The sequence below is a fragment of the Heterocephalus glaber genome, unplaced genomic scaffold (assembly GCF_053883595.1).
Source record: "Heterocephalus glaber isolate CG9 unplaced genomic scaffold, H.glaber_assembly_v1.0 deba00001428, whole genome shotgun sequence".
Lineage (NCBI taxonomy): Eukaryota > Metazoa > Chordata > Mammalia > Rodentia > Bathyergidae > Heterocephalus > Heterocephalus glaber.
This window is the reverse complement of record NW_028258293.1, coordinates 8,997,123-9,015,463: the sequence shown is the minus strand read 5'-3', so window position 1 is coordinate 9,015,463 and position 18,341 is coordinate 8,997,123. Positions and strand designations below refer to the sequence as shown.

The following is an 18,341-nucleotide window of genomic DNA, read 5'->3' as shown; positions in this document are numbered from 1 at the left end:
TTCCTATGTGATTGATCTCCAATTTTATTGCACTATGGTTTGATAATGTACAGGAGGTAACTTCACTTCTTTTACATTTACTTAAACATGTCCCATGAGCAACCATGTGTTCTATTTTGGGGAATTACCCATGTGCAGCTGAAAAGGATGTGTATTCTGATTTTGTGGGGTGGAACACTCTGCACACATCTATAAGTCCATTTTTTTCAATAGCTTGGTTCAGTTCTAGAATTTTGTTGTTGATTTTTTGTGTAGATGATCTGTCTATTTGTGTTAGTAGGGTATTGAGTTCCCCCACTACAATTGTATTAGTGCTTATTTGGTTTTTCATGTCCTTTAATATTTGTTTTGTATAGTTGGGGCATTCATATTTGTTGCATATATATTTATGATTGTCATTCCTTCCTCTTGGATTGTTCCCTTTACAAGGCCATAGTGACCATCTTTGTCTCTTTTACTCAGTTTTGGTTTGAAATCTATTTTGTCTGCAAATAAGATTGCTATCCCTGCTTTTTTTCTAGGTTCATGTCACATGGAGAACTGTTTTCCATCCTTTTACTTTCAGTCTATGAATTTCTTTTTGAGTTAGGTGTGTTTCTTGTGTACAGCATATTGTTGAGTTTTGCTTGTTAATCCATTCTGACAGTATTTCTTTTTTTTTTTTTTGACAGTCTTTCGATTGGTGAATTGAGGTCATTAACATTGAGAGTTATAATTAATAGATGTTGATTCATCCTTGTCATGATGTTGTACTATTGTTGACTCTTTTATTTTTTATTTTTTCCCCCTTTCCCTTTAGTTTCTTGTCTTGCCTGGTGGCTTCCCTCTCTTGGGCCTCATGGAGTTGTGATCTTCCTTGTCTTTTTCTAGGATATTGTTTAGAATTGTGTGGAGTGCTGGTTTGGTGTTCATGAAATTTCTCAGCTGTTCTTTGTTGTGGAAGTATCCAATTTCCCCATAGATTTGGAAAGATAATTTTGCAGGATACAACAGTGTACGTTGGAAGTTATTTTCTTTTAGGGCTTGAAATACTTCACTCCAGGGTCTCCTTGATTTGAGGGTTTGTGTTGAGAAATCTGCTGTGATTCTGACGGGCTTTCCTTTGTAGGTGGTTTGTTTCTTTTCTCTAGCTGCTTGTAGGATTTTGTTCTTCTGTTGGGTTTCTGGGATCTTGACTATTATATGTCTAGGTGTAGATTTTTTTTGATCTTGGCTAGTTGAAGTTCTATGTGCCTCACTTATCTGTATGTCCAATTCTCTACCTCTGTCTGGGAAGTTTTCTACTATTACTTCTGTGAACAGTTTTTTAATGTCAATTGTACTTTCTCCTGTTTTTTCGTGGACTCCTATCAGTCTTATGTTATTCTTCTTTGCATCATCTAGCAGTTGCTGGATTGATTTCTCATTGTACCTTACTATTTTGAAGAAATCTCTGTTTTCATGGTCACTAACAGCAATCCTGACTTCTATATCTGATATTCTATCTTCACATTCCCTCAATCTGCTGTGAATACTTTCAATGGAGTTTTTTATCTCCTGGATATCTGTTTGAATTTGTTTCATGGATTCCATTTCTTTCCTATTATGGGTGATCATGGTTTGCATTTCTTTCTTATGCTGGGCATTCATGGCTTTCAGCATGGTTCTTAGCTCATCTATTTTTTTTTTTCTGTTTCTGTTCTAGAGCCTCTAATTATGCTTTTCACTCTGCTCACAATCTCTGTAGTTATCTGGGAAATTATTTCTGTTTTGAATTTTTCTAGGGCCTCATTCATCTCTTTTGTTACTTCCTGTGCTATCAGTTCAGGGTGTTCAGGTGGTTGCTTATGAGAATTTTCCACCTCATTTCCCCCAGAATTTGCCTTTGGTGGGGTGGAAGTCTGGGTTTGTGCCTTGCTTAAATGTCTTCTCATTTTTTGTTTTTGGTACTCTCTTTGGTTTAATTCCTGTTTTGATATTTTGAAATTGCTTATTTTAAGTATCTTTGTTGTTTGTATTTATGGAATGATTGCTTCTCAGAGGTGTCTTCCAGATATAGCTGTTCTTTAGGTTTTGAGTCTCTAATGACTCTGGGTTATCTGATTTTCTTTTTACCAGGAAGGACAGCTGATTAGATCAATCACAACACCTTAGCCCAAGTGATACAATCAGCAACACTATAGCATCAAGCACTGCTTAGAAAATGACAATTGGTAGTAGTTATTAGTCTATCACCTTTAACTGTGTGAATTAAATCAAAATTGAGGACCAACCCAACATAAGTTTAAAGTGAATAAACTCTTCAATATAGCAACATTACCCTTCAGGATGGGGAGTTGGAAGGAGTTGGGGAGGGAGGGATACATAGGTAGAAAATAGGGAACATTTAGCATTGAGGCCAGAGGATACAGGAAGATCACGTGAACTCTAAGAAATTGCTAAAAGACAAAAGAAAAGCCTGAATGAAAGAACAAGAATGAAAACAGAACAATCTAACAGCAATAGGAAGGCTAGAAACTGTATTTACTTTCCTTTAAAGCTAAAGACAATCAAGAGAAGAAAAGAAAAATAAAGAATAAATCCAAGTTAGGGCCAGAACAGGAACAAAAAGTGAGGTGAAGAAAAATGTGGGCCTGGGAGAGAATGAGAGAGATAGAGAGAGAGAAGGAAAAGAGAAAAGAAGAAGAAAACAGAGAGATGAAAAAAGAAAAATTTGAAAAGAGTAGAAAAATAAAAATTTGAAAAGAGTAGAAAAAAATAAAAATTAAAAATTAGAGAAAAAAATAATTTTGAAAATAAAAAATAAACATGAAGGGCCTCCTTCAGGTATGTCTCTGCTGTCGCAATAGATAACGTGGGCAGCAGTGTGCTGTTATAAGTCAATGAGTCTCAGCAAGCCGGTAGCAGACCTGTGAGGTTCAGGCAGATTTCTGGCTGCTAGTCTCAAGTTGAGCTCTCTGTCCTCCTGCAGGGTTGAACTCTGCAAGGTTCTACTGCAGGTTCCAGCTGCTTTTCTCCTGAAGATAGTCCAGGTTCCAGTGGGAGGTGATGATCCTTCCAACTTACCAAGTACAGTGGTCTAGTGTGCCTTTATTGTAGGTTCTCTTTACTTTTGCAGTGGGCTTCAGTTTTCATCAAGGAGCCTGAGAGAGGCCCTCTTTCTGTTTTTCACTTCTGCTCTATCTTCTGGAGCTCAGGACAATGTCCTTTATGACCCCCTGTGCCTCTGTAGTGTGGAACCAGGTAGAGGCACAGCCAGGAGGCCAGCAGCAGGGGTTGGGGGGAGCTGCAGGAGGCCATGCAGCTTAGCTGGTCACTGGGTGCTTGGCTTGGAAGGGAGGGAGCCCCCTCAATTAATTTCATTTAATTGGTTTAATTTTTTTAAGTGAATTGCATTTCTTGGATTTTAAAAAAACTATGCAATGGAATATTTATATTTCCTATATTTTTTGAAGATATAGTGGCTTTTCACAAAATTATAGTTCCATGGATGGCCTTTAAGTGGTAGCAACATTTTATTTCATTCCTACTGTGGTATTTTCCGTCCTCTAACAAATTTTATGCAGAACGTTTTCTTAACTGGAGAAATATTTCTGAGTGTTTTTCCACATTGGAGTCCCTAGAGAATAAAAAGCAGAATTGTCTGTGTAACACATTTTAGTGTCAGAAACTTAATCGAACGCATATTTCAATCCAAAGGACTGGGCACATCATAACTACTCTAAAGATACCTGTGTGAGGAGAGAAACCAGGCCTCTTCAGAAACGGTCCTGCTCTGGGAATGTTTTCCTTCCACCTGCTCTGGTTCACTTCCTGGAGATGAGTGAATGAAGGTTCAGTCTCTCGGTTGAGTGCTGGGACCCAGCCATGAGCATGGCTGTTGAATGTTTCCTCTCAGTGCTTTTGCTCTGAGTTCATAGCTGTATTGATCAGAGTCAAATTTCTTGCCTCATGGGTGAGATTATTTTGTACCTATCAGTATTTGTGCTTTCCCCCTAGTGTATAAACAGTCCTCAGTGAGGTGCTTTTTGGAGGCTAGTTGGAACAATTTTGCTCCAGGAAGGTCTTGCATGCTTTCTTCCACTGTTTTTTTGTCCTCTAAATTTTGCTTATTTATCAATTTTTCATTTGCTCCTAACACAGATTTGCAAACATAGTCGGACAGGTTGGCAAATATAACACGATTTTCTTTTTCTAATTTTGTCTAGTGAGAAGCAACAGTCAAGACACTGGCTACACCTTCCAAATGAGTGAGGTAAGTTAAATATGTGTGTGTGAGCTTTCCTGTAAGTAAGGAGCGAGAACCAAGGCCAGGTTAGCAATGCACATCAGAGGGACAGTTAAATCTTTGCTTATTTGCTCATAATATACTGCATCCATTTTGTCTTCTCATCTATTCATTTTCAGTAAGAAAGCAAATTTCATGTTGTATGCACATTTAATATTATATACTTCTTGATGTTAGAATAAACATGTTTGAATTTCTTTTAAGGTTTCTGGTTAATTAAACTCAAATATGCCAGGGTTTGATATGCAAGATAGCAGTATTCAACCCATCACTTCGCAAGACATAATTGAGGTTAAGATGTGACAGAATTTGTAATACGTTACTAGTCTATGTTGTGTTTTTATCAGTAACTATGCCAGGGTTCAAGTGAGCAGGATAAATGAAGTAAGTACCTTATACAAGACAGCATGTAATAAAATGTAATGTGGTCAGCCTCTGTATCTGCGAGTTCTTCCTTGGTGGATTCTGTCAAGCACAGATGAAAAGCGTTGGGAAGACTACATTTTCATTGAACATCTCTACTACACTTTTTTCTTTGTTGTTTTTCCTAAATAATGCGGTATTAAAACTACTTATACAGCATTCATGTTATGTTGGGTATCATAATTAATCTAGGAGAAACCTACAAGCTTACAGAAGGTAATGTGCAAGTTATAGGAAATACTGTGCCATTTCATGGGGGAGGCTTGGGTGTTCTCAATTTTGGCCTCTACTTGGAGCTCAACTTGTGTATGTACAGACTTGTTTTAACCAAAGGTATTTTTTTATTTATATAAGATTTAAAAATACAATTCGCCAGATGCTGAGACTCCACCCTGCTCACTTCTCCTGGGTACTGTGATGAGATTTAAGTAAAAGAGACAATTTCAAGACATAATACCCCCCAAATCCATGTTTCTGTAAAAAATAACTCCACTTCCCAGAATCAGAGGGATCTCAAGGAGAATGCAGAAAGGTAGTCAGTAGCTGCCAATGCTGAGATGACAGCAAAAAGAGATGTTATACATTATCGAAATACGGAAACTGTAGAATGGAAAAGTATAGAAACTGAAAAATCTCAGTGGAAGAATTTAAGAGACAAAAGAAGGAAGCCTTGAATTTGAAGATAGAAGAATGGCATGGACAGCAGAGAAAAATGGACTGGGAAGGAAAAAAGTACAGAGCAGGAGAGATATGTGTTAGATACCAAAAGATCTAACATTTATGTCCCGGGAGGCCGACGAGAGGCAAAAGAGAAAGAGCTGCCAAGGGAGAGAAATCATAGCTGGGAATATCAGCTTGCAAAAGTCACACAGACCTCAAAGACTCAAAGAGCAGAAGCAACCACCGTGGGATAAACCCAAGGAATTTCACATGCCTCAAACTAAACTTTAGTTGTTCTTCTTTTCCTTCTTAACACGTTCATTCGTACATGTTTACAGCACAGTGGCTACGCTTCTCGTGGGGAGTTGGTACATGCCCAGAACACATTCTCATCTCTTTCACCCCTTTCCCTTTCCTCCCCTTCCCCTTCCCTCTATCTCTTGGTCCTCTTCTTTTTTGTAAAAAAGAAAAAAGAAAAAGAAAAAGAAATCCATCTCCCTGCTTCCTATTGTCTTTTATTTTATTCTTTGCTTTATTTATATTTTGCATTTCTCGTATAACGGAAGCCACATGACATTTAACTTAACATTATGATCTCAGAATGGATCAGTTTTCCTACAAAAGCCTCGAGTTTACCATTCTTTATGGCAGAGTTGTACTCCGCTGTGTACAAATACCACATTTTCTTTATCCGTCCATCTGTTGATGCGTATATAAGGCACTTCCAAGATGTAGCTTTTATGAATGGTGCTGCTAGAAACATGAGCATGCGTGTATAACTGTACACGAAGTCTTTAGCTTTTTCAGGAAGATACCTAGAAGGGGTGTAGTTCTGAAAAGCAGACTAGGAAAAATCTCGAAAATGATGAAAGAAACCACAGCTTAATATTATGAGAAAACTAAGCAAAATAACAGTAGATTTTTTTTCTATCAGAAATCATGAAGGCTGAAGAATTGATAAACAGTTTTTCAAGTGCAACCCAATTAAAATCTAGAACAGCATAGGCTAGCACTTTACTATTTAATATTGTTCAGTACATTCTAATCAGTGCAGTGAACACAATAGAAAGCTTTGCTTTTGCCAAGACACAAAAAATATTATGTTACAATTGTAGACAGTTACCTTTCTAAACAAAACTTATGTAGGAAATCTGGTTTTTAGAAATATTTCACATTCTGTAATGTATTTAACACCCCAATTCAATAATTTGGAATGCTACTGTCATCATATACTATTTCTAATATATAAGCGTACATATGCATTGGGGGGGTGTGGACCGGGGATCGAACTCGGGTCCTTCCGCTTGCGCAGCAGGCTGTGAAACCACTGAGCCCAATCCCCAGCCCTATAGGCATTTTTATACGCGCACGTAACGTTATCTCCATCCTATCCAGAACTCCGCCCCATTACCCTCCCTTTTTTCTTTCTTCTACCCTTTTCCCTGTCCCTTCCATAGTAGTTTACCTTCAACATGTTCTGAAATGCAGGAAAACTTGGGAAAATTTTTTACTAGCACATCTACCCTAAAAGATTAACTAAGGAAAGTCTCTGAAAAAGTTCTTTTTGAGAAAGAAAAAGATGAAAAATAACACGGGGTAAAAAGAAAGCACAAGAAAAAGAGTAAAAATATGGTCAATTACTTGATTTCCTTTTTCCAATTGAGGGTTCTGAATTAATACTGGAATCAAAAACAATTTTAACACTGTCTAATGTGATTTAAAATATCTGTAGGGAAATATTTAACAGGGAATAAGTAGAAAATAACAGCACCGGTATTTATGAAACACACACCAAGATATTGTAAGCTACAAAACAAACCTCAAGAAATTTAAGACTTAGCATAAGAAAGAATGCATTCTTTGACCACAGTGGAATCAAGCCAGAAGTAACAGAAATATAACAGGAGCATCTCCAAACATTTGGAAACTAAGCAATATGCTTTCAAATAATGTAAGCATCAATGAAATTATCAAAGGAAAACCAAAAACAAATAAAACTGAACTGAATGAAAGTTAAAATGTAATAGATCGCCGTTTGGGAGGTGGAACCAAAGCATTTTTGAGAGGGAAATTTGTAGCACAAAATATTAATGTTAGTAATAATGAAAAGTCTGAAATGTGGAATAAGCTTCCATCTCAAGGAAGTAGAGCAACAGAAACCCAAAGAAATCAGGAGGAAAATAAACATAAGAATAAGAGTGGAAACCAATGAATTGAGAACCAAACTGTTATTAGAGAAAATCATTGAAACAAAACCTATTATTTAAAAGATCAATTAAATAAAAAAAAATCCTCCAGCTAAAGAGAGAAAGTGGAAAAAGGCTAAGGGAACAGGAAAACATATGCTGTCTATCAGGAGTTAATGAAGATTTGTCAGTATCTGTGAATATGGTGAATTCATCGTATGGTCATTGGAATGAAAGTAGAAATTAATTTTAAAAAGCCAATCTCACTGTGTGAAAGTCATGATAGAGAGAGGTTAACATGCTCAGGATTACAAACCTTGTTAGTTTTACATAACTGAAGAAAAAGTTTATGAAGAGTCTATAAAATGAAACTATAAATTGGTATGTTATTATATCTACTAAGTTTTGGAGCTGAGATTCACAGGTCATCTGATTCTAGAGTTTGCTTTCTCAGTCACTTTATAGTATAATTTCTTTAGGAACACAATGTGTGAATGTATATAAGTATGGTAAATCTCATTCATTGGTAAAATTGATCTGTATTAATAATTATAATAATAATTTTAAAATACAAATATTTTAAACTGACTTTTCCCATGTCAGAATTACTTTACAAAATACTAACAATTAATCAACAGTTAATTTTAAAAAATACTCATCCAAGTATTGCCTTACAGTTACTCACTATTTTAAGAACCTTACGTAAAGTTCAGCTGTGAAGTCGTCCTCTTGCTGGCCTTTGTTTGTTGCTATTTTTATTTGTTTGATTTTTGGTGCTAAGAATTGAATCCAGGGTCTTATGTTTGCTCGGCAACCACTCTACCATGAGTGTAAATCCACATCTTTTCTGGTGGGTTTTAATTCTTCAGTCTCTTTTATCCCTTCCCTCACCCTGAGGATTAAACCCACCCAACAGGGCCGTTACACTTCGCTACACATCCTTAGTCATTTTTATTATTTCTTTTGTCACGGGGGTCTCACTAAGTTACTAAATTGCCATGCTAGACTCAATCATATGATCTTCCTGCCTCAGCATTCCAGAAAGCTGGGATAATATATGTGCCCCACCACCTCCTGCTATCTTCAATTTTTTTATTTTTTATTGATCTGTTCAAGTTTTCTGTTTCTCTATGATGTACTCTGGTCGTTATGTTTTTTTAAAATTCATTCATTTCCTCTACATTATAATGTTGGCATATAATTGTTTATAATATTCCCCTATGATCATTTTATTTCAAAATATCTTCACTTTTATTTCCGATTTTATTTGAGCCTCTTTCTCAGTATTTGTTGATTTTATTTTTTCAAAGAACCTTACTTTTACTGATTTTTCCCTTTTTTTACTTTCTCTATTTGATTTATTTCTATTCTTTATTATTTCTGTCCAATAACTTCTGGTTTATTTCTTTTTCTAGCTCTTTTAAATGTAATATTAGAGACTACTTATTTGCGATCTTTGTTCTTTCATAAGTAGGCATCTATTGCCTAAACTTTTCTTTTTGAACTGTATTTGCTGCCTCCCAAAAGGTTTGATATGCTTTGTTTCCATTGCTATTTGTTTCAAGATATTTTAATTTCCTTCTGATAAAATTTTTGATCTGATGATTGTTCAACAGCTTGTTTAGTTTCTAGGTGTTTGCAAATCTCCCCATCATCATTACTGATTTATAAATTCATACTGTTGGGGTGAAAAGCAAAACCAGATATGATTTCAGGCTTCATAAATTTGTTAAGACTTATCCTGTGGGCTACCATCCAATCTATTCTGGAGAATTTTCCATCTGCATTAAAGACTCTATATTTTATTATGGCTAGATGGACAGTTCTACGTATATTAGACCTATTTGATATAATGGGAGTTAAAGTATAGTATTTGCTTGTGAATTTTCTGTCTAATCTATCCATTGTTGCGAGAGGTGGAATGACGACCTTTACTAATATTGTATCACTATTTCTTCCTTCATTTCTATTCTACATGCTCTTTATATTGATCTAGCTTACTAAGATTGAATCAGAAAAAACCAAATCTCTTAACAGACAAATAACAAATAGATTGAAGAATAAATTTAAAATCTTCCAAGAAGGAAATGCCCGGGATCAGATAGCTTCATGGCTTAATTCTATCAAATATTCAAAACAGAATTGTTACCAATGTTTCTTAAACACATCCAAAAATTAGAAATAAAGGGAAAATTTCCACATATATTTTATGTAGCTAGCATCACAGAGAACCTAAGGCAAAAAAAGACAGAAAAGCACAGGACAATACTGTATCTCTGATGAATATTAGTTCAAAGATCCTCAAGAAAATATGAGGAAAGCAAATCACGCAACATGCAAAATATTGTACTTTATGACCAAGTAGGGTTTATCTAGGGCATGCAAGACTGTTTAGCATGTCTAAATCAAACAATGTGCTATGTCACAATAACAGAATGGAAAACTATATATAAAGCATCTCAATTCATGCAGAAAAAAAGTCTAATGAAATTCAGCATCTATGGTTGCTGTTGTACAGCATGATACTATAATTAATAATCATATATATTTTATTCTGGATATCTACTAAATTAATAGATTATAGCTACTTTTATCATTGAGTGGGCCAGAGAGAGCAATAGGTATCTACATGAGGTGATGGATATGTTAATTTGTTCTATTACAGTAACTGTTTTACTATATGTGTATCTTATAACATCATGTTATATATCTTAAATATATGCAAAACCAAAAGAATTCTGTGCAGAAGTTATGGTACTTGTTTTGTGAATTTCATTGTTGGAATATTGCTACTTATGTTTGCAATAGTCAGGATAAATACTTGGATAGATCCTCCAAATATTACTACATTTTATTCCTAGTATGAGTTTGTGTCACTCACCCATTTACTCATTTCATTCCATTTTGATCATTTCCTTAACTTTTTTAATGGCTGGGGTCAGGGAAGGGAGCAAGCACCTGGGATGTGAAAGTCCTGGGCACTGCTGAGGGGAACATAGAATTGAAAACAGCATGGATTCTCCTTTTACCTCATCAAGGGCAATGAAAGGTGAGACAATGAAATACTTGTCCAAAGGAGATGAATCCTGGATAATTTTATTTTATATTTATCACACTCAACATGTAATGACAAGATTTAATTGGAAATTACAGCAAGTTATTTTTACTAAAGTTAGAGATTTTAAAGTGACTAGCCAGGTTGCTTTTGGAATATTTATTGTATAGTTTCCTTATACCATTTTATAAGCAAAACAACTGATCTTTCTGTAGAATAATATAAAAATATGAGGAGTTAATACAAAAGGAAAGTATTCTATGTTTATAGTCTTGATGGTGGAAATGTAGTTGCACAATTTATTTTTAGAGTCTGCTATTTCACTAACTCTATTTGATATCTGATATTCTTAGAAGAGTTAAGGGAATTCATGCAAGGTCCACCTAGCCAGAATCATGTGTAAGTGAAGGAGGATTTGAGCATGTATTTATTCATAGACTCCCAGTCTATGAACTCTTTCCACCTGGTTCAGTATCCTTTTAATTTCAACTTTTTGTGTAATAACCTACTCTGAATAAAGTACTATGAAAATCGTTGCATGTTCAAAATCATTTCTTCGTCCTCAAGAAGAAAAAGATATTATTGCTTCTTTGTAGCATGTATGTTTCCATGATGCTCAGAAGCATTTGAAAAATTATGTCCAAGGCAATTTTTACTTCCTTTTTTTTCGAAACCTGATTTTTCCAGCATCATTTAGTCATACTGAGACATTGGTTGTCGGTTAAGAGTTTTCCAAGAACAAGGTAAGTGAGCTCCCAGCCCGGACAGGGATTGCAGGCCAATTCTGCCAGCTGCTGCCTCTCCATAGTGCTCCTCTGTCCCCAGTCACTGCTGACAGGTGAGGAGGTGTGACCACGGCAACATGTTGTGTGGCACACAGGTCACTATAACGCCAGGACTGGAAGAATCCATCACACTAGGGAAGGCTTCGTCATTGCTGTAATTATGAGAGAGTTGTGTGTATTCATGGTCACCTATGGATTTTTCCCTTTCATTATAATTGTGAAAATTCTTAAGCCTACTTGATGATGCATTTTCCAAGGTCTTCATTTTCATAATTTCAAACCAATATTTAAAGGCACAAAATAACCCATAAGCCTGCTCTTCCTTTTGATCTTGATCAGAATTCAGTATCAGTAGAAGACTAGCGCCCATTTTTATTTCTCTGCATTGCAGTAGTTTTTACCCATTTGTTGTGTCACAGATTCTTCTATTGCTTAATAAAGCTAACTCCCAATTTCTTATTCTTTATTAAGTACCCTTGCAGTTTCCATACAGACTCATGTACAGATTCCTACACCTACATGTGCACACAATTTTGCACACATGTTAAGGTGTTTCATAGTCCTTTCGAGTCCCAGGTTTAGTATTTTGGCTTGGAGATCCTCGATGTTTTGTTATGGAAACTTACTTGTTCTACTTACTTTACTTGCACTATTATTAACAGAATTATTTCCTTCCCCTGGTGCTGTTAACAGAGCCTGAGTAGCAGAGAAACCAGCTTTCTCATCAATGAAGAATCAACGGTAAGCAGTGACTAGTACTGTCCTTCCTTGCGTGGACAGACATAGACATCTTTTCGTAGTCTTCACTAAGGATACTGTTTTTCTCAATTCAGTTTTTCCAGGCCCCCACACATAATATTTGAGAATTTCTTACTCTTGAAAAAATAGTTTATTTAGGAAAAAATATATAAGGGAATGACATTTTTTATTCATTAAGTTCACTGGAACATTTTAGGTATACGATACCATGACACTCATCATTGGAAATTTGTACCTCTACATGATAAATCTTGGTCCTTATTTTTTCCCCATTCCCCTGCCCTCCCTTCAACCCCTCCACCCTTCCTATTTACAAAGACTTTGTTTCCATTTTTTCCTTCTTTTCTCATACTTTTTTCTTTTTTTTCCCCTACCCCCCTCCCCCAACTTCCCCTTCCCCTTCCCTTTTGGACCTTTTCTTCCTATTTCACATTATCTCTTATACATTTTGGTTCCCATTTACACTTTCAGTTTCTAACACCAGAGAAACTATTTGGTATTTACACATGTGTGTCCTATTTATTTCACTTAAGAGTGTGTCCTCAGTGTGCATCCACTTAGCTATAAATGTCTCTAGTTTATCATTCATTGTAGAATAACATATTTAGCAGAGTGCTTTGCTTACAGTTTTATAATTCCCAGTTTTAATGACTTGACCAAAGTTATTTTTATGTTGAAAGGGTAGATCCATAATTAAAACTCAAGTTTATGAGGCTGAGTTCGGCATCCTTCCTCCACTGTATCTCACTCGTCTAAGACTAATCGTGAAGTATAATTTATTTGAAAATTAAATTTGATATCAATTAAGAGTTTAGGAAAGAAATCAAAAACTTTTTCAAAGTTTGCTTAGTAAATAAAAGATGGTGATTGAAATAGAGGTGGAAGAATAGAGTTGATGATTTCAACATAGATGGCATTTTGTATTTCACCATCGCACTAATCTTAGTATTTCGAATTAGGATTGTGGGTTCATTGAATTGAAATAATTACAATTTTGTTGTTTTGTTTATTTTTCTTGTTTGTTTTTAGCTTGTGTAAAACTTTTACATTATTCCAAAGATAAAACCATAGATAGAATAAGGTTTAGTGAAATTTATATAATTTGCTGTCACTCCTTAAGCAAAATAATGGGAAAGTATTTCACCAACATAAAACATTATGAGAACCCTTCCTAACTCCTTAGAAGGGCAGGTGCAAGAGACTTTCTTGGGTGGAAGGTAAATCCATCTCAGGTTGAAATTAGCAGTGTTAGAGATTTTTCTTCTTGTTTGACCTCTCGGTTTTTCTGCAGTCGCCATTTTAAATGGGTTTATTCTTCCCATGTATTACACATATTGCTGCAATCAATGCCCTTCGGAATTAGTCTCAAACTACTTTTGCCAGTATATCTTCCTACAGGAGATTTGTCAGTTAAAGAATTCAGGCACATGTTCCCCTGCCCCTTACTTTCAGATTCCCTTCCATTCTGTACATATAACCAATGTATGAGTGCTAATTCTCCACTGTCGTGTTACTGGAGAAGTCAGGCTTTCTTGTCCCTCCTGCTGGTTAGTGAGAGAAGTAACATCTATCGGGGACTATTGCAGTTGGCTCAGGGTCTTAGTTTAAATTTGCATTTCTCTCAGCATGCACGAGATACTCAACTTTTTTTTACACCAAATGGGACCTTAATATATTTTTATATTACTCAATTTACATATGTTTCCCAATTTCTGTCAGTCACTTAGGTTTTGCTTTTTTCTTTTGAGCTCATTACATATTTATTACTATGTCTTGGCTTGTGATAAAATTTGCAAAGACTTTCTGTGATTACATCCTATTAATTTAAATGTTAAATTCTGAATGATATATGCCTTGTGAGCTGCTTTATGTTCACATTGTCTTTGGTTAAGCAACAAGTAGCTCAAATTGATCAGAAAATTTATTATTTTTATTAGTACATATTAATTACACAGAGGACTGGGTTATATTTTCACATTATGCATATATCATGCTTTGATTGTGTCCATATCTCTGGTTCCCTTTCCCCCTCTCCAATGGTCTCTCTTCTGAACAATAAGATTTTTAAGAAATAAATTTTATTTTAGTATACTTTTGGATTTACAGTTTTAGTATAAGTATAGTACACCAGTTTCCCTGAGCCCCACACCCATTTTCCCATTCCTTAGCCTCTTATCGTAGTATGGTGCATTTGTTACAATTAGTGAATCGATGTTGGTACATCATTGTTAACCAGAGCTTATACTTTGCTGAGATTTTCTTCATTTTACCTGAATGTCCTTCTCCTATTTCAGTATCCTGTAGAGGATTCTGGGTTGCCTTTAGTAGTCACCACTCCCTGGGTTCCCCTTGGATGTGGCAGTTTCATACACTTTTCTTGTTTTGCATAAACTTTGGTGTTTAGAGGAACACTGGTCTGGTATCATGAAAAACGAGCCTCAGTTGTGGCTGTCCTAATGTTTCCCATGATTAGACTTGGATAATGTGTTTTTGGAGGAAGACAGAGGAATTAAAGAGCTATGACGTCATGTTAAGGGTCCCTCCTATCAACGTGATTTGTCACGCCATCATTCAACCTTTCTTATCTGATTTGAAGTAATTTTGTCAGATTTCTCCTCAAGGAAGTTATTGCTTTTTTCTTTTCTTCCTTCTCACATTGTGCTTTTTGGAAGAAAGTCACACTGTGCATCCAGAATTAAGAACTGAGGTTTAAACTCTAACTCCTTAAGAGTAAATAAATTATTTGGAGATCTTAATAAAGATTTCTTTTCCTCTCTCCCTCCTTTCTTCTTCCTCTTTTCCTTTCCTTGCTCCTTTAGCATGAACTCACGACATTTATTTTATACTTTGGGTTATATAATACCAGTAGTATTTTATTCATTTTTGTGGCTCAGAATAGACTTGTGTTCTAGCTTTGGCTAACAGGAGATTTTTGGTTAACTCCTGTGTGCTTTTGACATACCCAATTATTTTGTTTTAATATTGGTGTTGTCTTCCTCCCTGACACTACAAGTTACTCCAGCGTATCTTGTGTATGTCCTGCCTCCTTCCTGGAATGAACTATTTCTCTAGGGAATGAACATTTCCTTTAATGACATAGAGATATTACAAAATGAAATCTGTATCCACCAGAGCCCTTTAAGTCATATAAACAGTAGGATAATTTGAGGAAGGCTGAATAAAGGTGGAGTGCGAGAGAATCCAGGAATGGTAAGTATGGATCTATTGTTATCCATAGGACTGAAAGGCAAAGGGAAAAGAGAAGCTGTTGGAATCAAGAAGAAAGTGAAATGCTTAAAACATTCTAGTGAGGCTTGGTGACTGTGGTCAGGGGGCCAAACTTCCTGAATCCAATTTTAGGAAGGGAGAGAGCCTCCTGCCTCCCTCTATCTGTGGAAATCCAGACATCAGGGGAGGACTTTGACTGTCATACTGGTCACCCTCAAAGACTAGGAAGCCCAGTGTAAAGGAGCATAGAAAGATCTACTCTGGCAAACAGATAATAACCAGTGGAGTATCACTGCACATATTTTATTTTTTGAAAAAAATGGAAACTGGTTGTTTTTTCACATTATTGTGATAGAGCTTCACTGCTAATGATTCTATGAATGAAGAAGAATTCACATAATTTATCATTTTGTTTGGAGTAGTCAATAGCAGGTTTGATCGGGTAACTTAATAGTTATCTAAATTCCCAGTATAGAAAGGTCTCTGACACCATGAAATAGAGAAACACAGAAAGATGGAAACAGAAGTGGCTAAGAGAACTAGTTTCAGAGTGAATATGTGTGTTTGGAGGAAATAATTTGTTAAATATATAGAGTTTAATGAAAAAGCATCAGAATTGAAGAGACTCAGTCGAAGCATGATGTAATAATGATGGATGAGCATTAACAGGTATTAAAGGAATGCAGGCCTTGTTAACCTAAGGGATTATATTCTAAATACTTGGCAACTGATGTGGCATAGACCTAAAACAACAAGAATGGAGCTTGAATAAATTGATCAAATGCCATCAGTGTGAATATATGCACAGGATTTACCATTGAAATTCTGTATTTAGATGTTATTAATGGAAGGCATTAGCATCTTAATTTAGTCTTCTAGTGATTTCATCCAGTTTCATGGCTTTCTGTACAATTGGCATACAATCAACTCTCAAATTTAACTTTCTAGTGAGTCTTACTAGAAATACTTGTAGCTGTTTTGTTTTGTTTTACTGCTGAGTAGTATCTATTTATGGATATATCAAAATTTGTCCATCTGTTTATGCACTTATAGTTATTTGGGTTGTTTTAAATTTTGGAACCATTATGCATAAATGTGTTAGAAATATTCACATAAGAAATGTTTGCATAATTCATATTTTTATTTCTTTTGCATAATTTCCTAGGAGTAAAATTTCTGGACAATAGGTAAATTATATGTGTAACTTCACATTAAAGTACAAAACTATTTTTGGAAGGGTGGCACTATTTTGCAATCTTACCAGCCATGTATAAAGTTCCAGTTGCTTTCTATTCTCACCAGTAGTTGATAAAGCTTTTTAATTTTCATAATTATAATGGGTATAAAATGACATTCTGTGAGTTTGTTTTTCATTTCTGTGATGAATAATGACTTTGACCATCTTTTCATGTTGAACATTCATCTTTTGCGAATTGTCTGTTCAAATATTTTGTGCATTTTAAAAAATTGGGCTGAATAACTTTGCAAGACTTTTGTTGTATATATTTATTGTGACTATTTTCTCCAAATTTGTGATTTGATTTTTTTCACTTACATAACAATGTTTTTAGAAAGACAGGATGAAAAAGTTTTGAAGTTCAGTTTCTTTTCTCATTTATCTTGTGATTCATCCCTTTTATGTTCTATCTAAAAAATGTATGCATACACCATTTAGGGGCTATTTCCTCATATTTTCTTTAGTCTTATACTTTAAGATTTTATCTTTAGGTCTTCTATTCCTTTTAGGCTAGTTTGTTAACCCAAAACACACAAAGGGCATAAAGTGGCCTTGGATGACCCCTTCATGTAGGACTTAGATTTCCCTTAATTCTACGTTGCATTTAGGGAAAAAAAACCCGAGGAAAAGCAGAAACCTGTAAATCTCATGAACGAAGTCTGGAAACAGAAGGACTGACATGAAACTCTTCAGGCCAGCAGGGAAATATAGTTTAGAATATACTTTATGCAATGACCAACATTCTTCTTGTATCTGTGTTATCTCTTCTGTCTGTAGCAGAAGGCTCATTACTTGGAAGAACAGGAAATTTCCCTCCGACAGTCACCAGTTGGTTAGGTCTATTCAGCCTGTTCCAGGGAAGGAATAATCGAATCAAAACTTTTCATGTCAAGAACTGAGTTCTTTTAATGCAAATTTTACTAGATTACTTCTCTAGTAAATTAGTAATTTACTAGATTGCTTTTCTTTTACTAGATTACTTTACTAGATTATTCCTCACTGAGGCTATAAGATATGCATAATACCAGCCTTTTTGTACTACAGATTGGGTTTTCTTTCAAATATTGATTATCATAGCTATTTTTAGATAATTTCTCTGATATTTTAAATAAGGACTATACAAATAGAAGATTGGAGACAAATTAGCATTAAAAATTGAGTAACTTAAAAAAATGTTGAGTAACTTTTCCTTCTTCCAGTATTTTGGGAAGCCATGTCATACTCCATATCATTTACTAGGAATTTTGCTTTTTTTGATATGTAGAAGCCTATTTGACAGAATATATATTTTTCTTAAGATTTCCATTACTCACATGTCTTGTTCATTATTTTTCCCTCTGTTTTGATGAATACAGTTTCACAATTATTTATTATTTAAAGTAATTTTGTAGGATTTAGAGAAATTTACTTTGAAATCTCTTTTTTATCCTTTATTGTTACTGTCTTTCTATTTTTTTAACTTCTTCCCTCCAGTTTTAAATATCACACACACGCGCATATTCAGAGAGTGAGCATACTGAAGTCTGGCGTGTTTGCATGCTTGTTTGAGGGGACCCTTAATGCTGGGCAGGAAGTGTTAATTCTCTATTGGTTGCTTCACAGCCTGCAAAACGATTCAATTTGTTCCTGAGGCGGCGTCTTATGGTAAAACACTGCTGAATGATGCTGCTTATGCTCTGGATGGCTGCAGTAATAACCTGACCATTTCTCTTCCAATGGAAATATTGATTTAGGGGACTTG

The 18,341-nt window shown here is 35.2% G+C and overlaps 1 protein-coding gene across 11 annotated transcripts in view; it reads left to right on the top strand.

Moving 5' to 3' along the window:
* Positions 1-18,341, top strand: part of Ano5 (anoctamin 5) — an 81,136-nt gene that overhangs the window by 10,652 nt on the left and 52,143 nt on the right. For 5 of the 11 annotated variants that reach the window (XM_087211534.1, XM_087211536.1, XM_021263924.2 and 2 more), the window contains exons 2-4: positions 4,188-4,234; positions 12,070-12,117; positions 18,203-18,244. In XM_087211534.1, the coding sequence (XP_087067660.1) occupies positions 4,226-4,234; positions 12,070-12,117; positions 18,203-18,244 (99 nt within the window). In that variant the 5' untranslated portion in view covers positions 4,188-4,225. The remainder of the gene's footprint in view (positions 1-4,187; positions 4,235-12,069; positions 12,118-18,202; positions 18,245-18,341) is intronic. The other 6 variants (XM_087211537.1, XM_087211538.1, XM_013074705.3 and 3 more) reach the window with 2 other exon arrangements.